The 21,976-nt window shown below is 39.5% G+C and overlaps 1 protein-coding gene across 5 annotated transcripts in view; it reads left to right on the top strand.

The window, feature by feature from the left end:
- ENTPD1 (ectonucleoside triphosphate diphosphohydrolase 1) overlaps positions 1–21,576 on the top strand; it is a 162,805-nt gene extending 141,229 nt beyond the window's left edge. For 4 of the 5 annotated variants that reach the window (XM_037734709.1, XM_037734710.1, XM_017518016.2 and 1 more), the window contains 3 exons: positions 14,319–14,432; positions 18,326–18,463; positions 19,809–21,576. In XM_037734709.1, the coding sequence (XP_037590637.1) occupies positions 14,319–14,432; positions 18,326–18,463; positions 19,809–20,015 (459 nt within the window). In that variant the 3' untranslated portion in view covers positions 20,016–21,576. The remainder of the gene's footprint in view (positions 1–14,318; positions 14,433–18,325; positions 18,464–19,808) is intronic. The other variant, XR_001821559.2, reaches the window with a different exon arrangement.
- The last annotated feature ends 400 nt before the right edge of the window (positions 21,577–21,976 follow it).

The following is a 21,976-nucleotide window of genomic DNA, read 5'->3' as shown; positions in this document are numbered from 1 at the left end:
CAGGAGGAGGAGAAGCAGCAGTTAAGATGACATAGCTGAGGGGATTTTCCCTCTATAAAGACATTTAGGAAGTAGAAACTCAGGAAATCCCAAGAAAACATTGAAGATAACGTCATTGTCATTATGTTTTGAAGAGATGGGGGATTATTTGAATCCTAGCTCCAAATTCCTTATTTTCTTAATAACTCCAGAATAAGATAAAATATTTGAGCAGAGACAGAAGAGACCTCTTAATCGACTCATTCTTCAAATTTCCTATGTTGATCTCAGAGACCGAGCATTATTGCACTGTATGTACATTCTCTCTCTCTCTCTCTTTTCTCTTTTTTTTTTTTGAGACAGAATCTCGCTCTGCTGCCCAAGCTAGAGTGCAGTGGTGCAATCTTGGCTCACTGCAACCTCTATCTCCCAGGTTCAAGTGATTCTCTTGCCTCAGCCTCTCAATTAGCCAACAGGTGTGTGCCACCACGCCAGCTAATTTTTGTATTTTTAGTAGAGACAGGATTTCACCATATTGGCCAGGCTGGTCTTGAATTCCCGACCTCATGATCCACCTGCCTAGCCTCCCAAAGTGCTGGGATTACAGGTGTGAGCCACCGCACCTGACCCATTATCTCATTTATTCAATCAAGATACCCAAAGAAGCAGGGGCTTTTGCCTGCCTTCATGCTTTCTCCCTTTTCAGAAAACAGATCAGTATGTGAGAAGGGAGGTTTAGCTCCTCCCCTCCAGGACCCCAGCAAGAGAGTTTCTCCCAAGGTCACCTGCCCTGGCCCAAGGCAAAGCTCTAAGAAGAGAACAAAGGCACTGTCGTAATCAGACCTGATTCTGTTTCTGGCTTCCTGTGAACTGCATGAGCTCTTCATTTTCTTGGTCTTTGAGAAAACAATAGTTAATGCCACAGATCCAGGCTTACCTTAATCATGGTCCAAACCACAGCCTCCCCTTGCCTCAAGGTTCCTGAGGAGAATACATGAAAGACAATGACTGGCAGAGTAATATTTGGTTATTAGTTGGCTGCAAACCAAAATTCAGAAGAAATGGAACCTCGCTTGAATGCCCTGTGGCTTAGCTGGCACTGGCTGCTCACCTTGGACTTTTTTTGGGGGGGCCAGAGCCCTTGCCTTACACTGAACTCCTTGAAGAGGAAGGAAGGTGCCACCTTGGCCAAGGGCCTTTTTCAATCCAGTCACAGCAAGGATGTAAATCTAAAGGCAATGAACATACCCTTGTGTCTTGAGTTTGCAACTTCCCAGAAAACTTTGCTTCCTGGGAAACATGGCCCAATTCGTGCCTTCAAGCTTGAGCAAACCCTCCCTCCTTAGGGGACTGGAATTTCTTGCCTTTGAATGTGATTCATCTAACCAAAGCAGGGAGAGGTAGGGGCTGGAAAAGGGTAGAGGAGTCTTGAACTCTTCCTGAGGCTTTTCTGTTTGATCCCTTAGTTCCTCACTGAGATTGTTCTCCCAGCCTTCTGAACCTCAGTTTGGCAGTCCCTTCCCTGAGATTATCTCATTGCCTGCCTCTATGTATCTTTCTTCTCTGGAGACAGCCCTCGGGGTCAGGACTGTCCTGTCCCTATTTTTACTTTGGCAATTTCCTTCTGCTTCAGATTTTTGGTGGGTTTTTTGTTTTGTTTTATCCCCTCTGTAATTTCTCCCTAAAACCTGAAGATTTTTTTGTCTGTTTCCTAATTTGTACAATGGGGGCAGTAATACCTACCTCATTGATGGCTGTGAGCCAGACAAACAGTGATAGTCTGGGAAATACCTAACAACCAGCTCTCGAGGAATGGGGAGCTGATCTGTAGCATTTACCAGTTTCCATGGTGTAAATAGTTCTACCACAGCCTATTTCAAGCTATCAACGTGGTATCAATTGGCTCACAAAAATCTGGAAATTTTAAGAATCAGCTCCTGTGAGTGCATAAGAGTCGGCTTCAGCACACCACTGTAAACAGCAAAAAGCTGACATACCCCAGCACCACTCTTAACAAGGTTAGTTCTTTATCCTAGCAGTCTTTACTCTATGCTGTCCTTCCCGCAGGGAGTTCCCATTATCAAGTCCTGCAAAATACAGTTTCGTTCCCATTATTTCCAGAACCAGTTAGCCTGGGTGTTCTCAAGTCACAGAGAATTTGTTGGGGACAGAATTTTTGCCATAGTTGTATTTAGCACTGATGATCTAATTCTTAGTCCATAAATATAGTATTAAAAATTGTCAGTGCTCTAGTCGGTCTGGCTACACTGTAGCCTTGGTTGCTAAACAGAATCCAATGTTGTGGGCAAATCAGAAACACCAACAAGAAAGAGGGAACATCTGTAAGGAATTACTTATGAGGTTATTTAGAAATTATTTTTAAAGATCACATTGTGCTGTTTATATAAACAAGAAAGGGAGGAAACAAGTTCAGTAGGAAACTGGAATTAAAGAACATTAAAAACATATTTGTTTACATAGGTATACATAAATGTGTGTGTATATTTGTATTTATTTTTGTGAAAAAGTAATTGCAGTTTCGCACCATGAATTTTAAATAATTGTAATTAGGCTGAAACACATCTTTATTAATCATAATGGGAACCATTACAATCAACACATTTTTGCCAATGAGAAATAAGTTTCTTTACTTCTGTAGCATAAAAACCTGTGCTTTGGGATTTGACGAACTATTGGAAAGCATTTTCTGCATATCCTGCTGGTTGCGGAAGTGATTTCCTTGGAAGTGATTTCCTTGCAAAAAGTTGTTGAGATGCTTGAAGAAGTGGTAGTCGGTTGGTGAGAGGTCAGGTGAATGTGGTGGATGAGACAAAGCTTCATAGCCCAATCTGTTCAACTTTTGAAGCATTGGTTGTGCAATGTGTGGTAGGGCATCGCATGGAGAAGAATTGGGCCCTTTCTGTTGACCATTGCGAGCTGCAGATGTTTCAGTTTCTGATGCATCTCATCAATTTGCTGAGCATACTTCTCAGATATAATGGTTTTGCCGGGATTCAGAAAGCTGTAGTGGATCACACTGGCAGCAGACCACCAGTGACCATGACCTTTTTTTGGTTACAAGTTTGGCTTTGGGATGTGCTTTGGAGCATCTTCTCAGTCCAGCCACTGGGCTGTTCATCACCAGTCATATAAAATCCACTTTTCATTGTATGTCACAATCCGATTGAGAAATGGTTTGTTGTTGTGCATAGAATAAGAGAAGATGACCTTTCAAAACAATGATTTTTTTGATTTTCGATCAGCTCATGAGGCACCCACTTATCAAGCTTTTTCACTTTTCCAATTTGCTTCAAATGCTGAACAACTATAGAATGGTCGCTGTTGAGTTCTTCAGAAACTTCTCATGTAGTTGTAAGAGGATCAGCTTTGATGACTGCTCTCAGTTGGTTGTTGTCAACTTCTGATGGCCAGTCTCTATGCTCCTCATCTTCAAGGCTTTTGTCTTCTTTGCAAAATGTCTTGAACCACCACTGCACTGTACATTTGTTAGCACTTCCTGGGTCAAATGCATTGCTGATGTTGTGTTTCTGCTGCTTTACAACCCATTTTGAACTTGAATAAGAAAATCGCTCAAATTTGCTTTTTGCCTAACATTTTTCCATAATCTAAACATAAAATAAATAGCAAATAACTCATTAGCAAAAAAGCATAAAGCAAGAGGTGCCCATTAAAATGATGTCGAACATAACCACATTTAAGAATATATTCCAACATCAAAGGGCAAATTCCAACAATGCAAAAATCATGATTCCTTTTGCATGAACCTAATACATATTCATGGATTATAGATACCAATCAAGTAAAAAGATTATCAAGTAAGGGTGGCTTCTGATACGGATGTTAAGGAGCTGATCAGAAATTTTTACTTCAGTGGTGGAGCATCTCTTTGACCTCTAAAGGTAAACTCAGGAAATCCTAGAGCTGAGTCAGTATTTTTCTCAAGAATTAGTTTTGGTTCCATTCTGGCCAAAGAATATCTGTGGAATTCAATCTCTAAAACTTACCCTATAAACAGTATCAGGATGATTCCTAAAGACTTTTAAAGAGTCATCTACCACAGTCACAGGAAGGAACTTGGTGATGTGACCTTGAATCATCTGCTTTTGAGCAACGTATTTTCCTGGGGCATTAAAAGAAGATAGTTTTTGCTCTTCAGTATAATTCTTGGGATGAAAAATGGAAGCATTACAGAGCATTCTTTTAAAATTTTAAAAAATATTTTTGACAGTCTTGCTCTGTTACCCAGGCTGTAGTACAGTGGTGTGATATTGGCTCACTTCAACCTCCACCTGCTGGATTCAAGTGATTCTCCTGCCTCAACCTCCTGAGCACCTGGGACTACAGGCACGTGCCACCATGTAAGGCAAGAACTAGAAGCAAAACATTGAGGCTGTTTAGTCATTTTTCATCCTTCTGTGTGGTAAAATATGCATAAAATTTATCATTCTAACTATTTTTAAGTGTACAATTCTGTGGCATTAAATACTTTCACATTGTTGTACAACCATCTCTAACATCCATCTCCAGAAATTTGGAGATGGATGGACTGAAACTCTGCACCCATTATCAAAACATTAACTTCTTCCCCTCAGCCACTAGTACCACCATTCTACTTTCTGAGTGAATTTGACTATTCCAGGTACTATCCTATAAGTGGAATCATACAATATTTGTCCTTTTATGACTGGCTTATTTTATTTGGCATACTGTCTTCAATAGTCCAGTCATTCTTAACCCTTCAAGGGATCACAACGTTATTTGAAGACTCTAATGAAAGCTAAGAATCTTCCAAGCAGAAAAATGGATGTATAAAGGTCTATCAAAACTTTTGCATACAATTAAAAAGACTTCATGATCTCTTGAGGTGGATTTGTGAACTCCAGGTTATCAGCCCTTAACTTAGACCAAAAAGTACACAGAAACTAAAGAATTAAAAAAAAAATGTGTATAAATTTATGGGGTTAAAGTACAATTTTGTTATACTCATAGATTGTGGAGTAGTCAAGTCAGAGTATTTAGGGTATATATCACCCAAATAACATACATTGTACTCACTGAGTAATTTCTCATTATCCAACCCCTTTCATGCTCTCACCCTTTCACATCTCCACTGTTTATCATTCCATACTCTATGTCCATGTGTACACATTTTTCAGCTCCCACTTATGAGTGAGAACATGTGATATTAGTCTTTCTGTGTCTGATTTGTTTCACTTATGATGGTAATGTCCAGTTACATTCACATTGCTGCAAAAGACATGTTTTCATTCTTATGGCTGAATAGTATTCCATTGGGTATATATACCACATTTTCTTCATTCAGTCATCCACTGATGGACCCTTAGGTTGATTTTATATCTTTGTGATTGTGAATAGTGCTGTGATAAACATATGAGTGCAGAATAGCCATTCTGACTGGAGTAAGATGATCTCTTATTGTGGTTTTAATTTGCATTTCTCTGATGGTTAGTGATATTGAGCATTTTTTCATATGCCTGTTGGCCATTTGTATGTCTTCTCTTGAAAAATATCTATTCTTATCTTTTGCTTACATTTTAATGGGATTATCCTTTGTTGTTGTTGTTGAGTTGTTTGAGTTCCTTGTATATGCTGGACATTAGACCCTTGTCAGATGCATATTATGCAAATTTTTCTCCTGCTCTACAGGTTGCCTGTTCACTGTGTTGATTATTTCTTTTGCTATATAGAAGCTTTTTAGTTTTGAATAACCATTTATCTATTTTTGGTTTTTTTTGCTATGCTTCTGAGGTCTTAGTCATGAATTCTTTCCCTGGATCAATGTCCAGAAGAGGTTTCCATAGGTTTTCCTCTAGTATTTTTATCCATCTTGAGGTGATTTTTATATAGTGAGAGTCAGGGGTCCAGTTTCATTCTTCTGCATATGGAAATCATATTTTCCCAGCACCATTTATTGAAAAGGGTGTCCTTTTCCCAGTGAATCTTGTCAACTTTGTTAAAGATCAATTGGTTGTAAATATGTGGCTTTATTTCTGGGTTCTCTGTCACATTGATCTATATATCACTTTTTATACCCGTGTCATACTGTTTTGACTACTTTGGCTGTGTAATACATAATTTGAAGTCAGATAATGTGATGTCTTCAGCTTTGATCTTTTTGTTTAGGATTGCTTTGGCCATTTAGGCTCTTTTTTGGTTCTATATTAATTTTAGGATTATTTTTTCTAATTCTGTGAAAAATGATATTGGTGTTTTGATAGGGATTGCATTGAACTTGTAATTACTGTGGGCAGTATAGTCATTTTAATGATATTCTTCTGATAGATGAACATGGAATTTCTTCCATTTGTTTGTATCATCTAAGTTTCTTTTACCAATGTTTTGTAAACAAATTTTTACAAGTTTTCCTTGTAGAGATCTTTTACCTCCTGGGTTAAATATATTCCTAGGTATTTAATCTTTTCATAGCTATTGTAAATAAGATCGCCTTCTTGATTTTGTTCTCAGCTAGATTGTTACTGGTATTTAGAAACACAACTGATTTTTGTATGTTGATTTTGTATCCTGTAACTTTACTAATTTATCAAATCTAGCAGTTTTTGGTGGAGTCTTTGTGTTTATTGATATAAGATAAAACCATTAGCAAACAGGAATAATTTGTCTTGTTCTTTTCCAATTTAGATGCCTTTTATTTCTTTCTCTTGCCTGATTGGTCTGGCCAGCACTTCTAGTACTGTGCTGAATAGGAGTGGTGAAGGCGGGCATCCTTGTCTTGTTCCAGATTTTAGAGGAAATGATGTTGGCTGTGGGCTTGTCAGATATGTCTTTTATTATTTTAAGGTGTATTCTTTCTATGCCTAGTGAATTGAGGGTTTTTATCATGAAGGCATGCTGAATTATCTCTTGGTTAATCTAGCTGGCTCATTGTTTATCTTTTGAAGAACCAACTTTTTGTTTCATTTGATCCTTTGTGGCAGTGTTTTTTTTTTTTTTTTTTTTTTTTTTTTTTTTTTTTTTTTTTTTTTTTTTTTTTTTTTTTTTTTTTTTTTTTTTTTTTTTTTTTTTNTTTTTTTTCTGTCTTTATTTCATTTAGTTCTGCTCTGATCTTCTTGTTATTTCTTTTCTTCTGCTAATTTTGGGGTTTTTTTCCTTGCTTTTCTAGTTCCTTGAGGTGAGATGTTAGGTTGTTAATTTACTCCCCCTGGAAACCTGATAAAAGTGGAATGTCAGCTACATTAACAGGCAACAGTGTTTATGATAAAAATGACTCTTGAGAAGTAAGTTGCATCTGGACTGGAAGAAATTATAAATAAACTATACCTTTATGGGCTTCCCTGATCCAAATAAAGGCCGTATAGTTGTGGATTATATAACAAAAGGCATTGTCTCTATAGCACTTTTATTGTCTACCATTCTATCAGTTATTTATTTGTTTGAGTTCTGCTACTTTCCACTCAAAGGCAGAATTCTCATCTGTTTTGATCACTGCATTCCAGTACCAGGTATAGTTCTTGCAAGGTAGCTCTTACTCAGTAAATATTTGCTGAATGAATGAGTGAATGAAATACAGCCAAAAAGTTAAGATGTGGAATTTTTTAGATGGCTATTTTTAGTAGTTAGGAGGTCACTGGTGATTTTAATGACTATAGTTTTAGAAGTCATGTCAGACTGGATTAAGGTATAAGTGGGAGATGCTCCCCAAAGTTGGGGGAGCAGGAAGGAGCGTGGGTAATATGTCACAAAAACAAGAAAAATTTTGAGAGAAAATAGAGTGCTGGACTGAAGCCAGCTCAATTAAATTTAATAAGCATTCTTGTCCTGGACAGGATGGTTTGACTTAAATATTTTTTTTGACTTTATGATGGGTTTATCAGGATATTAGATGCATTTTGACTTACAATGGGTTTATCAGGGCATAACCCCATGTTAGGTGGAGGAGCATCTGCATTGCATTTTGACGTAGGTTGTGAGTTGCAGAAGTATAGCTGGCAAGAATGGGTATTGTCCTAATGCTTGTGGGACTTAAAACCTAGATGATGGATTGATAGGTGCAGCAAACCACCATGGCACATGTATACCTATGTAACAAACGTGCATGTCTTGCATATGTATCCCAGAGCTTAAAGTAAAATTTAAAAAAAGAATAGGAATTGTTTTTATAGGTTAATGTCTTTCTCCTTGATTATGTCCTGAGGACCTGGAAGGCAGGGTTTATCTTTTTCATCTTTCCATTTCTGGGCCAGCCAGAATACCTGGAGCATTGTATATGCTCAGTAAAAGAACTTCGGTATTTGGACTATTCTAAGGAGAGGACCAGCATGCATAGAATCCTGAAGATGGGAAAGAGTGACACATGTTCAGAGACCTGCAGGTAATTAAATGGGTTCCCATATGTACCAGGCAGGAGACTTGCCTCTGGTAATACAAAAAAAATGAAACCAAAACAGAAGAATGTGGACCTCACCCCCCAAGCCACTTATTAATAGAAGTACATGCGCTCATACATTTTTGTTCACATCATCCCCCAGAGCATATTTTGCATAGTACCTTTTTCTGACATGAGTTCTATATCCTCAAGATGTGGTTTATTAGTAAGAGAAAAGTGTCAGCAGCCATGCTGACATGCTTCTTCTCTTCTTTTGTGAATATTGTTTCATTTTTATTTTAAAAAGTGAACGTCTTTTCAGCCTCCTCTTCACCTCTTTGTAAGATCTTGATGAGTATAAGTATATAATGAGCTTGAAATGGAATATTTCTGGCTTTCTTTCCATTTCCTTAGAATTTTCAGGCAGCTCTGATATTTAAATTATCCTGAGATTGGCTCTCTTTTCATATTAGCATCTGAAAAAAAGTCACCAGTTTATTCTCTTTGACTGGAGGTTTGAGATTAACTGTAGGAGCTATCCAGTGATTCACACTCTTATGTAAGGTGCTCTAGATATATTCTCAGTAGCTTGAGAGTGATTAATTTGTTATCTTTATTGATATTAATCAATTTTGCCTTAATCTCTTCTTGGCCATAGCCAACCTCCTAAATTTTAGAATGTAGTACTGGAAGGAACATTAGTTAGCACATATGCTATCTGATGTTCTATCTCCTGCAGAAATACCTTCTATTCCACCACAGCTCCAAGTAAAAGGTCTCCCAACTGGTTGGGATCTCTATAAAGACAGAAAGCACACTGTATCACAAACCTTTGATTATTTTCTTAGAATGATTTTAGTCTTAAGGATTTACTTTTATTGGGCTATAACTTCCTAAAATTTCAAATTTTGATTATGTTTCACATTTTAAAAAGTTTGGTTATATTGTAGTTTTTTGAATCTACCCCAAATAAACCAAAACCTAAATCCATTTTCTTATACTCATTATTACTGAGTTAAGAACTTCAGGTACCTTAGTGTCTTTCTTAAAATTATATATTTCGTGTTTTGGAAGTGACTGATGGCAGCTTTCCCAAGCTGAAATATCATCTTTTTGACCTTTATCTATCTATCTTTTTTTTTTTTTTTTTTTTTTTTTGAGACAGAGTCTCATTCTGTCACCCAGGCTGGAGTGCAATGGCACAATCTTGACTCATTGCAACCTCCACTTCCCAGGTTCAAGCGATTCTCCTGCCTCAGCCTCCCAAGTAGCTGGGATTACAGGTGGCTGCCACCACACCTGACTAAATTTTGTATTTTTAGTAGAGATGGGATTTCACCAGGTTGGTCTTGAACTCCTGACCTCCTCAGGTGATCTGCCCACCTTAGCCTCCCAAAGTGCTGGGATTACAGGCATGAGCTACTGCGCCCCGCCCATCTTTTTGATCTTTAGATGCCTTTGTTTGAGGCTTATGATCCATAAACTCAGGTTTCTGTAGTACAGGAAAATAATGGTAATTTTAGGAAGACTGAAGCCAAAAATATGGCTAAAGGAGTCTGGAAAGAAAATTATTCCAGGCTTTGTCAATGAATAGCTCATTTTTTGACGGGGGTTTTGGGAGGGAGGGGGTGAGGCAGTACATACAGAGGACCATTTCTGGGAATCAGAAAATAGAACTTATTTCAGGCACTAGGGTTAAAAAAAAAGTTATCTCCAACAGTTGTAAAGTGATCTTTTGAAAGAAGATCTGACAAGAGATAGATACATTTTTAAAATATGTTCACCTCTGCTATAACTTGAAGTGTGACATACCTGCAGTAAAGTATGCACATTTTAAGGGCACGCCCTAATAGTTTTAAAGCTATCTACCCATGAGTCCATCATCTAGATGAAGATATAGAACAGTTTCAGCACCCCAAAAGGCTCCCTTATCCCAGCCTCCCAGTTGATAGTCCCCTCTCCAAGTCTCACTACTACAGAGTCCCAAGTCCTACTACTACTACTCTGACATCTACCAAAATAGATTAGCATTGCCAGTTCTTAGAATTGTATGGTATGTATTCTTTTGCATTTGGCTTCTTTCACTCATTATTGTCAGATTTATCCATGTTGTTGCATGTAACAGTAGTCTATTCTTTCATTGCAAGTGGTATTTCTTTGTAGGAATACACTACAATTTACCTATTCTATTGGTGGATATTTAGGTTGTTTTCAGTTTTTATAGATTTTTTGTTCATGTCTTTTAGTGGATATTTGCTCTCATAAAATATATTTCCCTTGTTACCAAACATTTTACCTGAAGGAAATTATCCCAAAGAAGTGAGTAGGCAAAGTACAAAGATGCAAGTATATTGTAGTGTTGTTCATAGCAGTGAAATATTACAAAGCCCAAATACTCATGAATAGGAGATTGTTTAAATTATGATATATCTATACAAAGAACTATATTATAGTTATTTAAATGAATAAGTATATATGGAAATTTGCCCATGATATATTAAGTAAAACAAAGCAGTATTAGATAACATTTTGTCTAGCATTATCACATTTAGGTGTATATATATATATATATATATATATATATATATATACACACACACACATACATAATTATAAGAATACGTATTTACTATTTTTCATTACATATTTCCTATAAATATTAAACAGTAAATTATTAAAAAGGGTAGTACATCTATAGAGGATGGTTAGATTGAGACTTCCATTTTTAGCTTGTATTATTTAAATTCTATACAATAAATGTGTTTCTTTTGAATAAGTCAGCATTTTAAAGACATTTCTATTTTGAAGGAAAAGAAATGAAGAGGGAAACTTCATGTGTTGAGAAATAAATAAGAGTAAGATTCTGAGATGCCGAAGGGAGGCTTCTGAAGGTCATGGGAAAATTTTCAAGAGCCCATGGCATATAGTCTTTTGGGGGGTTGGAGGAGGCATGGACCAGGAGGCTCTGCTGACTTGATTGCTGTGTATCCTACTGAAGGCTCGATATGATGCTAAATCTACCTCATAGAAATTTTTTGTTTGTTCATCTGTTTTTTAGAATTTTTACTTACTTTCTTAAGCAAATGTCACTACTTAGCAAAAGCAAGAGAATTTCTAGATACTTAACTCATTAAGACTTTTGCTAATAGAATAAGCTCTAGGGCTAATTTCAGAAAGTCTTTTGAAATGTTAACAATTTAAGAAAATATTTATTATTGGTTTATTACATGTTCATTATAAAAAATCAAACTGTTTAAAAAACTGAAAGTAAAAGCTGAAAAGGTCTCCTCTCTCCCTCTCACTCCACCATCAGTTCACTAGAGGAAAAATGAGGAATAAGTTGTAATAAACAGAAAGAACTTTTCCAGGCATTGGCTATGTGAATCCAAGCATATATAAATTTATCCAGTCTGTCAGTTAACAGATTGTTGTGCCTTAGGAACTAGAGAGAGAGCAGTTTTCTGCCACTTATTTATAGAGCACTCACATATGCCAAGTGCCATGTTAGTGGGGGCAGATTCAACCAAGAACAAGGGAGATTCCCTGCCTGCCATCACAGAGCTGGCATTCTAGAAGGCAGGCAAATATGAGACCAGAAACACAAACAAGGGCAAATCAGACTGCTGCTGATCAAAATCAGACTGCTGCAAATCCAAAGGAACTGCTGGGAAGAAAGAGACATTGTGAAAGGAGGTAACAGAGGGTTCTAGAGACCTCTCTGAGGAGAGCATGTGGAAATCTAGGGAATTCCTGCAGAGGGAATAGCAAATGTACAGGCTCTAGGGGAAGAAAAGCTTGGCAGGGATTGAAAGTCAGGGTGGCTGGGTATGGTGGGCTTGGGGGCAGGACTAGAACATGCCTGGCTTTCAGAGACCTGGTAGAATTTGATTTTTATTCTAAGTATAATTAGGAGCCACCAAAGGTTTTAAGTAGGGGAGTGATATGATCAGATTTGTTTTTAAAAGATTCTTGTGACTGCTATTTGCATGATGGGTTGGAATAGAACCAGAAATCTAATGTGGAGACCAATTAAGAGGCCATTCCAATGTCCACACGAGATGATAGTGGCTTGGGTTAAAAGGGCGGAAGTAGGACCATACCAACATCTTTTTCTGCAACTGGGATACAACGATAAAGTGCTGGAATTCCTGAGTTCAGGGGATATGGAGGCTCTCCAGTTTCTGGGAAGCTCAACTTCCTCAAGGAATAAGTGTACCAGTTCAGAGGCTAAATGTACAGAATATTTAACCATTGCTCACAGAAGAAATTGCTGGAAATAAGGAGAATATCTACCAGTAGAGAGTTGTTGAATGAATTAAGATACTTATATACCGTAGAGTCTTATGTGGCCATTAGTGTGGCCCCAGCTGACTGGGAGGGATTTCTATGACGGATTGTTAAGTAAGAAAAGCAAGATGAAGAATCTGTTTAAAATTTCATTTCTAAAGTTTGTATATGATTATGGGAGTGGGGGAAAATGGAAGGCTTCATATTAAGTTGTCAGTATGAACTCCTGTTGGGACTGAAAGTGGAAGAAAAAAAATCAAGGCCTCCCCACAAAAAACAAATTTATTAAAAAGGACTAATATGCTCACACTTACTTATTTTTGTTAGATACATGTTATATACGTACAAGAATACTAAAAATGCAACTTTTAAGAAGCTGGCATTGGGTTTATGTCAGCTGGAACTGAGGCCTACAGCCTGTTTGCAGCAGGAAATTTCCTGGTGGAGGTTATTTTTCCTCATCTGAGTCACAGTGCACCCTCAGTGGGATCTCTGCTACCTCCTGTTTCTTTGCCCACCAAAACTCTGTTTCTTTACCTATGAGAATTATACTTTGGGAATCACATTTTCTTTCTATATTCACTTCTAGTTAAGTAATTTTACAGAAGGTAAATTATAATCCCCAATCGAACCATGTTTGCCACAGAGAAAACTTTATGCTCCCCTCAAATAATCCCAGTAAAGTATGACTCAGCACAGTGCCTAGCATACAGAGCTCGATGTGTTTTCTGAATGAACAAATGATGTGCTCCTTTAATTTCCAACATGATTTCTCCTAAAAACTGGCACCCTTTGGGGTAGGAAAGAAGAAAAGCACTAGAGTTGGGGTTTGAATTGTCTCTCATTCAGCAAGCTCTGCCCAATTATTTTTTCCCCTTTAAATTCATGCTCTATTAAAAGAGTTAAAAAGGCAGTTATAGGGTGGTATGAAAAATTATATATGTATCGTAGAATGAGAAAAATGCTAGAAGCCTACATACTATATTTAATAGCAGTTGTCATTAAGCAGTAGAATTTAGAGGTCATTTTAATGAATTGTTTTATTGTTTTAAAACAAAACAATAAAAAACAATAAGAAAATTGTTTAATGAATTGTTTTATTGTTTGTTTTAAACTTTTTTCTATAGTTCTCATGTATGATGATGATAATAATTTAAAACAATTTTTCGGTTGTCTAAAATAGCACCTAGCTCATAGTAGACTTGCAATAAATTTGTTGAATAAAGATGGATTTTTCAAAGGAAAGCAGTACGTATTCATTATAGAAAATAGGCAAAAAATAAGCACAAGGGGAAAAAAATTCTGCAGAGAGAACTCGTGTTGTATAGAATTTTCCAGTTTTATGTATTTATTAAACATTCATATATAGTGCATAGTATTTTTAAATGGGATTTTTGTAACCCCTTTCTCTCCTTTTCTTATTCTCTTTCCCCATTTTTCTTTCTCCTGACTCTCCTATTACAGTTATGGAGAAAAGTAACTGTCAATTGGCTTAGAAATGTGTGTCAGCAGCAAAGTGGCTCCTCTTTCAGTAAGGAAACAGTTCTTGGGCCTGCAATATCACTTTGTGTGTTAATTTACTCAGCAGAACTTTCCAGGCACCTGCATAAGAGATACGGCTTTTAGGAGAGCAAGTTGGCATCCCTCTGTGTGGAACACAGCCTAAAACTGCAATTTTCTCTCGTAGGCATTTTCAGCTTTTTATTTTGTGATGAATTTTTTAAACTTGACATCAGAGAAAGTTTCTCAGGCAGCGGTGACTGAGATGATGAAAAAGTTCTGCTCTCAGCCTTGGGAGGAGGTAAGTAACTAGGAGCAGCAGCTATAACAGCATGAGTACCCTGTGCTCTTGCTGGTGCAGAGGATGTGAGTCTGCTCTTAAACTCCTGCTGGTTTGACCAAGATCCAGCAAATGTTAACACATTTGAGAAGACCAGATGGTGGACTCAGGAATGAATTTGTCAGCATTCCTTAATAACTTGACATAGAGTGCCTTAAGTAAGATCTTATTTTTTTCTCACCTAATACGAAGTCTGGCAGTAGGCAGCTGCTGACATGGGGTCAGCAGCTCTGCTCTATCTCAGCCATTGCTTCTTCAGCTCTGCTGTTGTGTCTATTTCTTCATGGACACAACATGGTGGCTGTACCTTCACAAATCACAGCCATGTTCAGAAAGATCAGAAAAGGGGTAGAACCAGATACATTTGTTCCTTTTTACAGGAAAGCAAAAGCTATCCCAGACTCAGCAGTCTTCCCCTTATATCTCAAGGGCCAGGATTTACTGGGAAAACCAGGTGCTGAATTTTGTCACCAGCTTAGAGCCTTAGATCTATCATGAGCTGCTGCCTTGGGCTGGGCACATTGTGGCCTACTCCCCTCCTCCAACCCCCAAATCAGAGTTCTATTAGCAAGAAAGCAGATAATTCAAAGAGTCTGCCCCAGACACCATTGTGGTAAAATCCTCTGCATTTCCCCCAGGTCCAAGATATCTCCTATTTATTCATAAATTTGAAGTACAATTTTTTTCTTATCAGAGCCACTGAGCCATTTAACATCCAGTGCCACAAGATGAAAATCCAGGGATGAGAGGTATGGGATCCACTCTGATTATAAAAGACATAGCTCAGAACAGCAGCTGCTTTTAAGTTGACAGTTGCAAAAGTGAATGGTGCTTACATTCTTAAGAAATACCATTAATTAAAAATAGATGATTATCCCTGTCTGCACTGACAAGGGGGAGGAAAGGCTGAGCAAGAGCCTGGAAGCTTGGCATTCTTTCCAGGTATTTTGTCTAGAACATAAAAGAAATGCGGTCAGGGCCTTCAGCAAGAGCTGCTCAAATATGTCTCAGCACTGTACAAAATGCTTAGCGGTGGTTTTTGGAGCTGGCAGTGATCTGTGGAGGAAGACAGGCATGTTGGAGTGGAGGCAATTTGAGACCAGGCCTGCGTGTGGCTGCTGAGGAAGCAGGTTTATGCTGCTCTTTGAAAAAAAATGACGTCTGGTTTAGATTAGAAGTTCTGTCAGGTTTCCTCTCTTATCCACATCTAAATTTTTACTCCATCAGATTATATTAGGCTAGGAATACTTATATGCAGACCTGTAGGTCTGTTCAGGTAGATCACGTGGGGAATTGTTCAGAAGCCCCAGAAATAAGCTAAGCAGGGCTTGCATTTGGGAGGATTCCTGAAGCATTTGGGGAAGGGGTTGCAGGATTAGACCCCTGTCCTCACCCAGAGCCTACAGGGTTCATCTTCCCAAGCTGCATCGTCCACCCAGGCAAAAAGCATAGTTTTGTCAAGTACATTGTTAGGAGGTGACTCATCTTTACCTCCTAACTTCATCATAGGAAAGGACTGCTATTCCAGTATGGCTTGTGTTTGGGAATACTCCTTCTAAACATCTTTGGTAGAGAGAGAATTAACAATGTTTAAGCATGTACTGTGGGTTGACAGTGGTGGACGTTTGCTTTCTGTGCTTTATGCATATCATATAATGCTGCCTGCCCTGCTTTGGCAAGGGAAATAAAATGCAAACCATATCTGCTGACATTCAGTCAGGTGCCTGAAGTCAGTGTGTCTCTGAAGTGGAGAGACTAGGAGAGTGAGTGGAAGGGACACTCCACAGTTGTCTTCTGGCAGCTTCATTAGAAGGCTAGTAGAATCTTTCAGCAACCAGAAGACAGCCACTTTTCTACTCTGAAAATCTGATCATTCAAGATCTGATCAGCCCATGAGAACAATGTGATCAGATTCTATGTGTACTGATGACCAGTTATATCTCAGTGTACTCTGGATCGTCACATTCAGCCTCATGAATATTTAGCCTTTCCAGAGAAAGCTATCCCATTCTTGAAGATCCATCAATGCACCTTTATGTCGAGGGCGGAAAGAGGATATCCATGAAGGATATCATGTTCCACTGTCCTGGGAATAGAAAGGAGAGAAGGGAGAGGGGAAGGTGGGAGAGAGATAGGAGAGTGGCCTCCCCTTCCAGTTTGGAGAGCACATAGTAATGAATCCACCCACAGGCATGAGCATGATCAGTCTGGATTGATGAAGAAGGTGGATGCCTTTTTGGCTTCTATATTTTTGGCTACTGTCATAACCTTCAGGAGGCCAGACTGCATAGCCAATGTACTGCTTTTCAGAAGGAGGATGGGAATAGGGATATTGAAGAATTCAGGGAAATTAGGCCCAAATGGCATCTCCCAGTCCCCTACAAGGGATAGGCCAGCCTTCAAGGATCTACAGGGGCTCAGCACTTTCAAGCTGGATCTAAGTAGACTCTTGGGATTTTGTATCCCATAGGCATCCTTCAGTTGACAGGCTCACCAAGACTACATTGATGGGGAGGAAGTCTTTCCACAAAGGGAAAGCAGAATGCAGTGACTGAAAGGAAGGGGAGGGACCTGGACAGGCAATGTCAACTGATGTCCACACCAAGGTCTCAAGAGGATGTCACATGCAGAGGAATCAATCACAGGGTAATTTCCAGAACTGTGCTGAAAAGCCAAGTTCCAAGCTGGGTCATTCTAAGAATTTCATCAGAGCAAGACAAGGCAGTCTGGTTGTGGACTTATCCTTCCAGAAACAAGGGGCAGGCAGGAACCAAGTGAGAAACAGACCCCAGCCAGCAGTTAGTATTTGCAGAGGGATAACCCACGGGAGAGAGAGAAATCTGGGAAAAGAGGGGTATGGCTTAGGCATCAAGGAGATACTGCATATAAAACACCTGGCATTGTTCCAGATGGTACATGATGCATGCATAACAAATGTTCTCTCTCTGCCAAGGGTGTTCAGGAGGGAATGCCTATCTGAAGGGCAGAGTAACAGGGCAGCAGACAGAAGTCCAGGCTGAACATAGAGAGGTCTTGACCCGTTGTCCTCAAATTGAGGGCAGGAGAGGAACAGCAGGCTGTGGGTATGTAGGTGTACAACAGCTAGGCTAGGTAAGGGCGAGGGATGGTAGGCAGCTGTTAATATTTTTAGTAGGGAATAGGATGGGTAAACACAGGAAGGACTCAAGGAAACAACCACTTTGCATGACTCAGATGCAAAAAAAGACATGAAGACAGAAGGTGAGATGTTGGGCACTGCTAGCAGTCCTCAGCAAAATGCTCCTAAACGGTGTTCCAGAGCTGGGGTTCTCAAACTTTACTGTGCATATAAATCACCTGGGAATCATATTGGAATGCAGATTCTGAATTGGTAGTTCTGGGGTGAGGACTAACCAGCTTCCAAGTGATGCTGATGCTGCCAGTCCAGGGACTAAACTGAGTAGTAAGGCTTTTTATGACACTGGTAAGATGCTCATAGAGGCTCTGGGCCAAAGACTGTGGTCAAGAGCATATAGAAAACTCAGATTAAACAAAGTTTAGGGGATGAAGAGGGGTACTAAAATTTAATGTTTTAGAACCTACTAAACCACAGGAACTACTTTTTTCCTGAAGGACCTATTATTATCTCATAGAAGCCTATGCAGGAAAAGCTTCCTTAAGAGACTCTAAACTATAGAACCCTGCTCCCACTGAAGGAGTGCAGCACCACCCGCAAAGCCTCTGGAAGAGGCCAACCTTCAGGTGCACCAGAGCTGGGGGCTTTCCCTTCTCTTCATCAGGTCTAGTAAAGAAAAAGAGGGTCACAGAGAGATGCCTATTGTACGAATATGATCTGTCCTTCACTTCACTTCTAGATAAAAACATCTTTCCCTGGAGTAAAGGAGAAGTACCTGAGTGAATACTGCTTTTCTGGTACCTACATCCTCTCCCTCCTTCTGCAAGGCTATCATTTCACAGCTGATTCCTGGGAGCACATCCATTTCATTGGCAAGGTAATTTGGGGGCCTGTTGGGTTGGGGAATTGGGGTTCAGTGGTAGTGACTGAAGAAGTTTGGGGCTTGGAAGAGGTGGGAGGCAGCCTGGTGTGGCTTTGGCCAGATGTTCTGTTCTATCATGCTGCTTCTAACCATGGCATTCTGTGTCAAGCCCTCCTGGGTCTGTTGGCCCGCTGTGAGCATCCTGTCTAAGGACAGCTACTTGCATTCTCAGTTGCACCTTCCCACTTAACAGTGACTAATTCCTTACAAAACAAAACACAAAATGAGGTATTAAAGTAACAGCATTTCAGCAGCCACAATGACTCTGTGTGCTGACTTCAACAGCCCTCTGAAAGGCCCCTTCCATAAGCTAGGAAAGTATGATCATTGTTTCATCATCCTTGTTGCTTATTACTTCAAGGTTGACCAATTTGAAAGCTCTGTGTGAAGAAGGGGACTGAGTGGCTGTGAATGATGAGACCATTGCTTAGAAGCCAGTGTTAGCATGAGCCCTCAAGAAGCAACCTCAGTGCTGTGCTTTACCATAGCACCACCTGCAGGCATCTAAGAATAGAGAACCCAGCTGAGCGACTCATGCTTGACCAAAAATACCCAGAGCAGTGTGTCTCTACCTTTTTAAGCCCATGCTCACTAGTGGGGAAGACATTTCACCCCCTATATTAAATATGGTGATTTCAAGCAAGACAAAGCATTGAGGCAAAGGACTGTAGCAGCCCTGAGGATAATAGTGTCATTACATTCTTGGCGGTACTGATCTTGCTAATTCAAACTTAAATCTTTTCCTTGTTATAGTATTTGAGACTTCCTTTAATTCCAGCAGTTTATTTTGTTTGAAGGATTATACTTATGTCAAAATTTAGGACTGACACGCTAGGCAGTCATGATGTGTGTGTGTGTGTGTGTGTGTGTGTGTGTGTGTGTGTGTATACACACCTTTTTAAAAAAAGAGACTGGGTCTCACCCTGTCACCCAGGCTGGAGTGAAGTGGTATGATCATAGCTCACTGAAGCCTCCAACTTCTGGGATTAAGTGATCCTCCCCACCCAGCCTCCCAAATAGCTGAGATTACAGACATGTTCCACCATGCCCAGCTAATTTTATTTTTTGGAGAGACAGGGTCTATGTTGCCCAGGCTAGTCTCAAACTCCTGGCCTCAAGTGATCCTCCCTCCGTAGTAGCCTCCCAAAGTGCTGAGATTACAGGCATGAGCCACTGTGCCCAGCCAGTGACTTATATTTTTTGAACTCTTCCAGTGCATGATCTAATAATTGTAAGCCCTAGGTGATAACTCCTCTAACTCCTCCAACCACAAACAACAGACTTTCCCCACTGTTTGCAGATCCAGGACAGTGACGCCGGCTGGACTTTGGGCTACATGCTGAACCTGACCAACATGATCCCAGCTGAGCAACCATTGTCCACACCTCTCTCCCACTCCACCTACGTCTTCCTCATGGTTCTGTTCTCCCTGGTCCTCGTCGCAGTGGCCATAATAGGCTTGATTATCTTTCACAAGCCTTCGTGTTTCTGGAAAGATATGGTATAGCAACAGCTGCAATACGCTGGCTGAAGTGAGAAAAAAATTGTCCAGGGAGCATTTTCCTCTATCACAGTGTTCAAGGCCATCCTTCCCTGTTTACCAGGGCCAGTCTTGACCAGTATGATGCGTCCTTGGCTTTTGCTGAAGCCTTTTTTTGGGAGATATTCAATATCCTCTGCCTCAAGGACTTCCGGCAGAAACAGTCTCTTTCGTGAGTTTTTCCCCAGCTACCCCTTTCTCCTTTGTACTTTGTGCTTGTGTAGGTTTTAAAGACCTGCCACCTTTCATAATCTTTGCTTTATAAAAGAACAATATTGACTTTGTCTAGAAGAACTGAGAGTCCTGAGTCCTGTGATGGAGGCTGAGCTGGCTGAAAGAAGAATCTCAGGAACTGATTCAGTTGTACTCTTGAAGAACCCCTTTCTCTCTCCTGTTTGTCATCCATTAAGAAAGCCATACAATGCCTTTGGAGAAGGCAGATACACATCACATTCCCAGCCTGCCCTGTGGGTAGGAGAATTTTCTACAGTAGGCAAGTATGTGCTAAAGCAAAAGAGTTTTATAAGGAAATGTATGTGCTCATGCAGTCAGTACAGTTCTTAATCCCACCCAAAGCAGGGATGTCAATAAATCACATATTCCTAGGTGATACCTAAATGCTACAGAGTGGAACACTCATACCAGAGATTTGCAAAAAGCAGATATACATATACACATTCAAACATCAGGGCTTACTATGTGGTAGGTGGTATATACATATCACAAAGAAAAATAGTTACAACTCAGGGTCACAAAAATGCATCTTCCAATGCATCATTTTACTATGGTAAAATATACATAAATACAATTCACCAGTTTAACATTTAATTCATTTAAATACATACAAATACATACAAATCAGTGACATTTAGTATATTCACAGTGTTGTGCCACCATCACCACTATTTAGTTCCAGAACATTTGCATCAAGAAATTGTCTAGAGACAAGACCATCCTGGGTAGGCACGAATCACAGATCTTTCTGTTTACAGCTGTGCAAACCAACTGTACCATAAAGATGGCTCACTGAGTTTTAAAGCCAAGCCACATCTTATTTTTCCAGGGTTTAATTTAGTGAGAGGGCAGCATTAGTGTGGAGTGGAGTGGCATACTTTTGCTGTATCATGGAATTTATACATCAAAATGCGCAGGAGCCAACTCTGAAAGTGTTGTTTCCACCCCCATCACACAACATGGGCTTCGTTTGCTTATTCCATGAAGTATTTTGTGGAAGCTGCAGCAGCTATGGACTTTACCATGGAAACATGAAGAGATTGTACCCCTTTCCTTTAAGCACTGCTGCAAGAGTTACCTGTTGAGCAGGACTGCCTGGTGATGTTTCATTCTGACCTTGTCCCAAGCTTTCCATCTCTAGATCTGGGGACTGACTGTTGAGCTGATGGGTAAAGAAAAGCTCTCACACAAACTAGAAGCCACATGTCCCTATATCTCTTAAATGATCAAGTCACTTTTGACAACAGCCAGGTGAATATAAAAACTTAATAAAGCTGTGGAAAGGAACTCTTAATCTTCTTTTCTGCTACTTATAATTAAATTCACTGGACCTTGATTAGGAAAACCAAATTCAAATTGGGACATGTTCAGATTCTCCTTCTAGTGGTAGGTAGTTGCCTATACTGTCATCGCTGCTTATTGACTGAGCATTTGTGGTGTAGCACGCTCTGTGCTCAAGGGCATTACATTCATCTTCTCATTTAATCCTCATAACAATCTGAATAAGGTAGGTGTTACCATTTCCACTTCGTAGAGACAGAAACTGAGGTTCAGAGAGGTTAAGTCATTTGCCCAAATGGCTGAGCCAAAGCCTGGCATGCACTTAATCATTATTTTCTTTCCTGAACATACCAGGCTGCCTACTCATAACTCCCAAGCATGCACTTAAAACTCCACATGAATACAGAGTTCAT

Source organism: Cebus imitator, unplaced genomic scaffold, assembly GCF_001604975.1.
Source record: "Cebus imitator isolate Cc_AM_T3 unplaced genomic scaffold, Cebus_imitator-1.0 Scaffold656, whole genome shotgun sequence".
Lineage (NCBI taxonomy): Eukaryota > Metazoa > Chordata > Mammalia > Primates > Cebidae > Cebus > Cebus imitator.
This window is presented reverse-complemented; position numbering and strand designations above follow the sequence as displayed.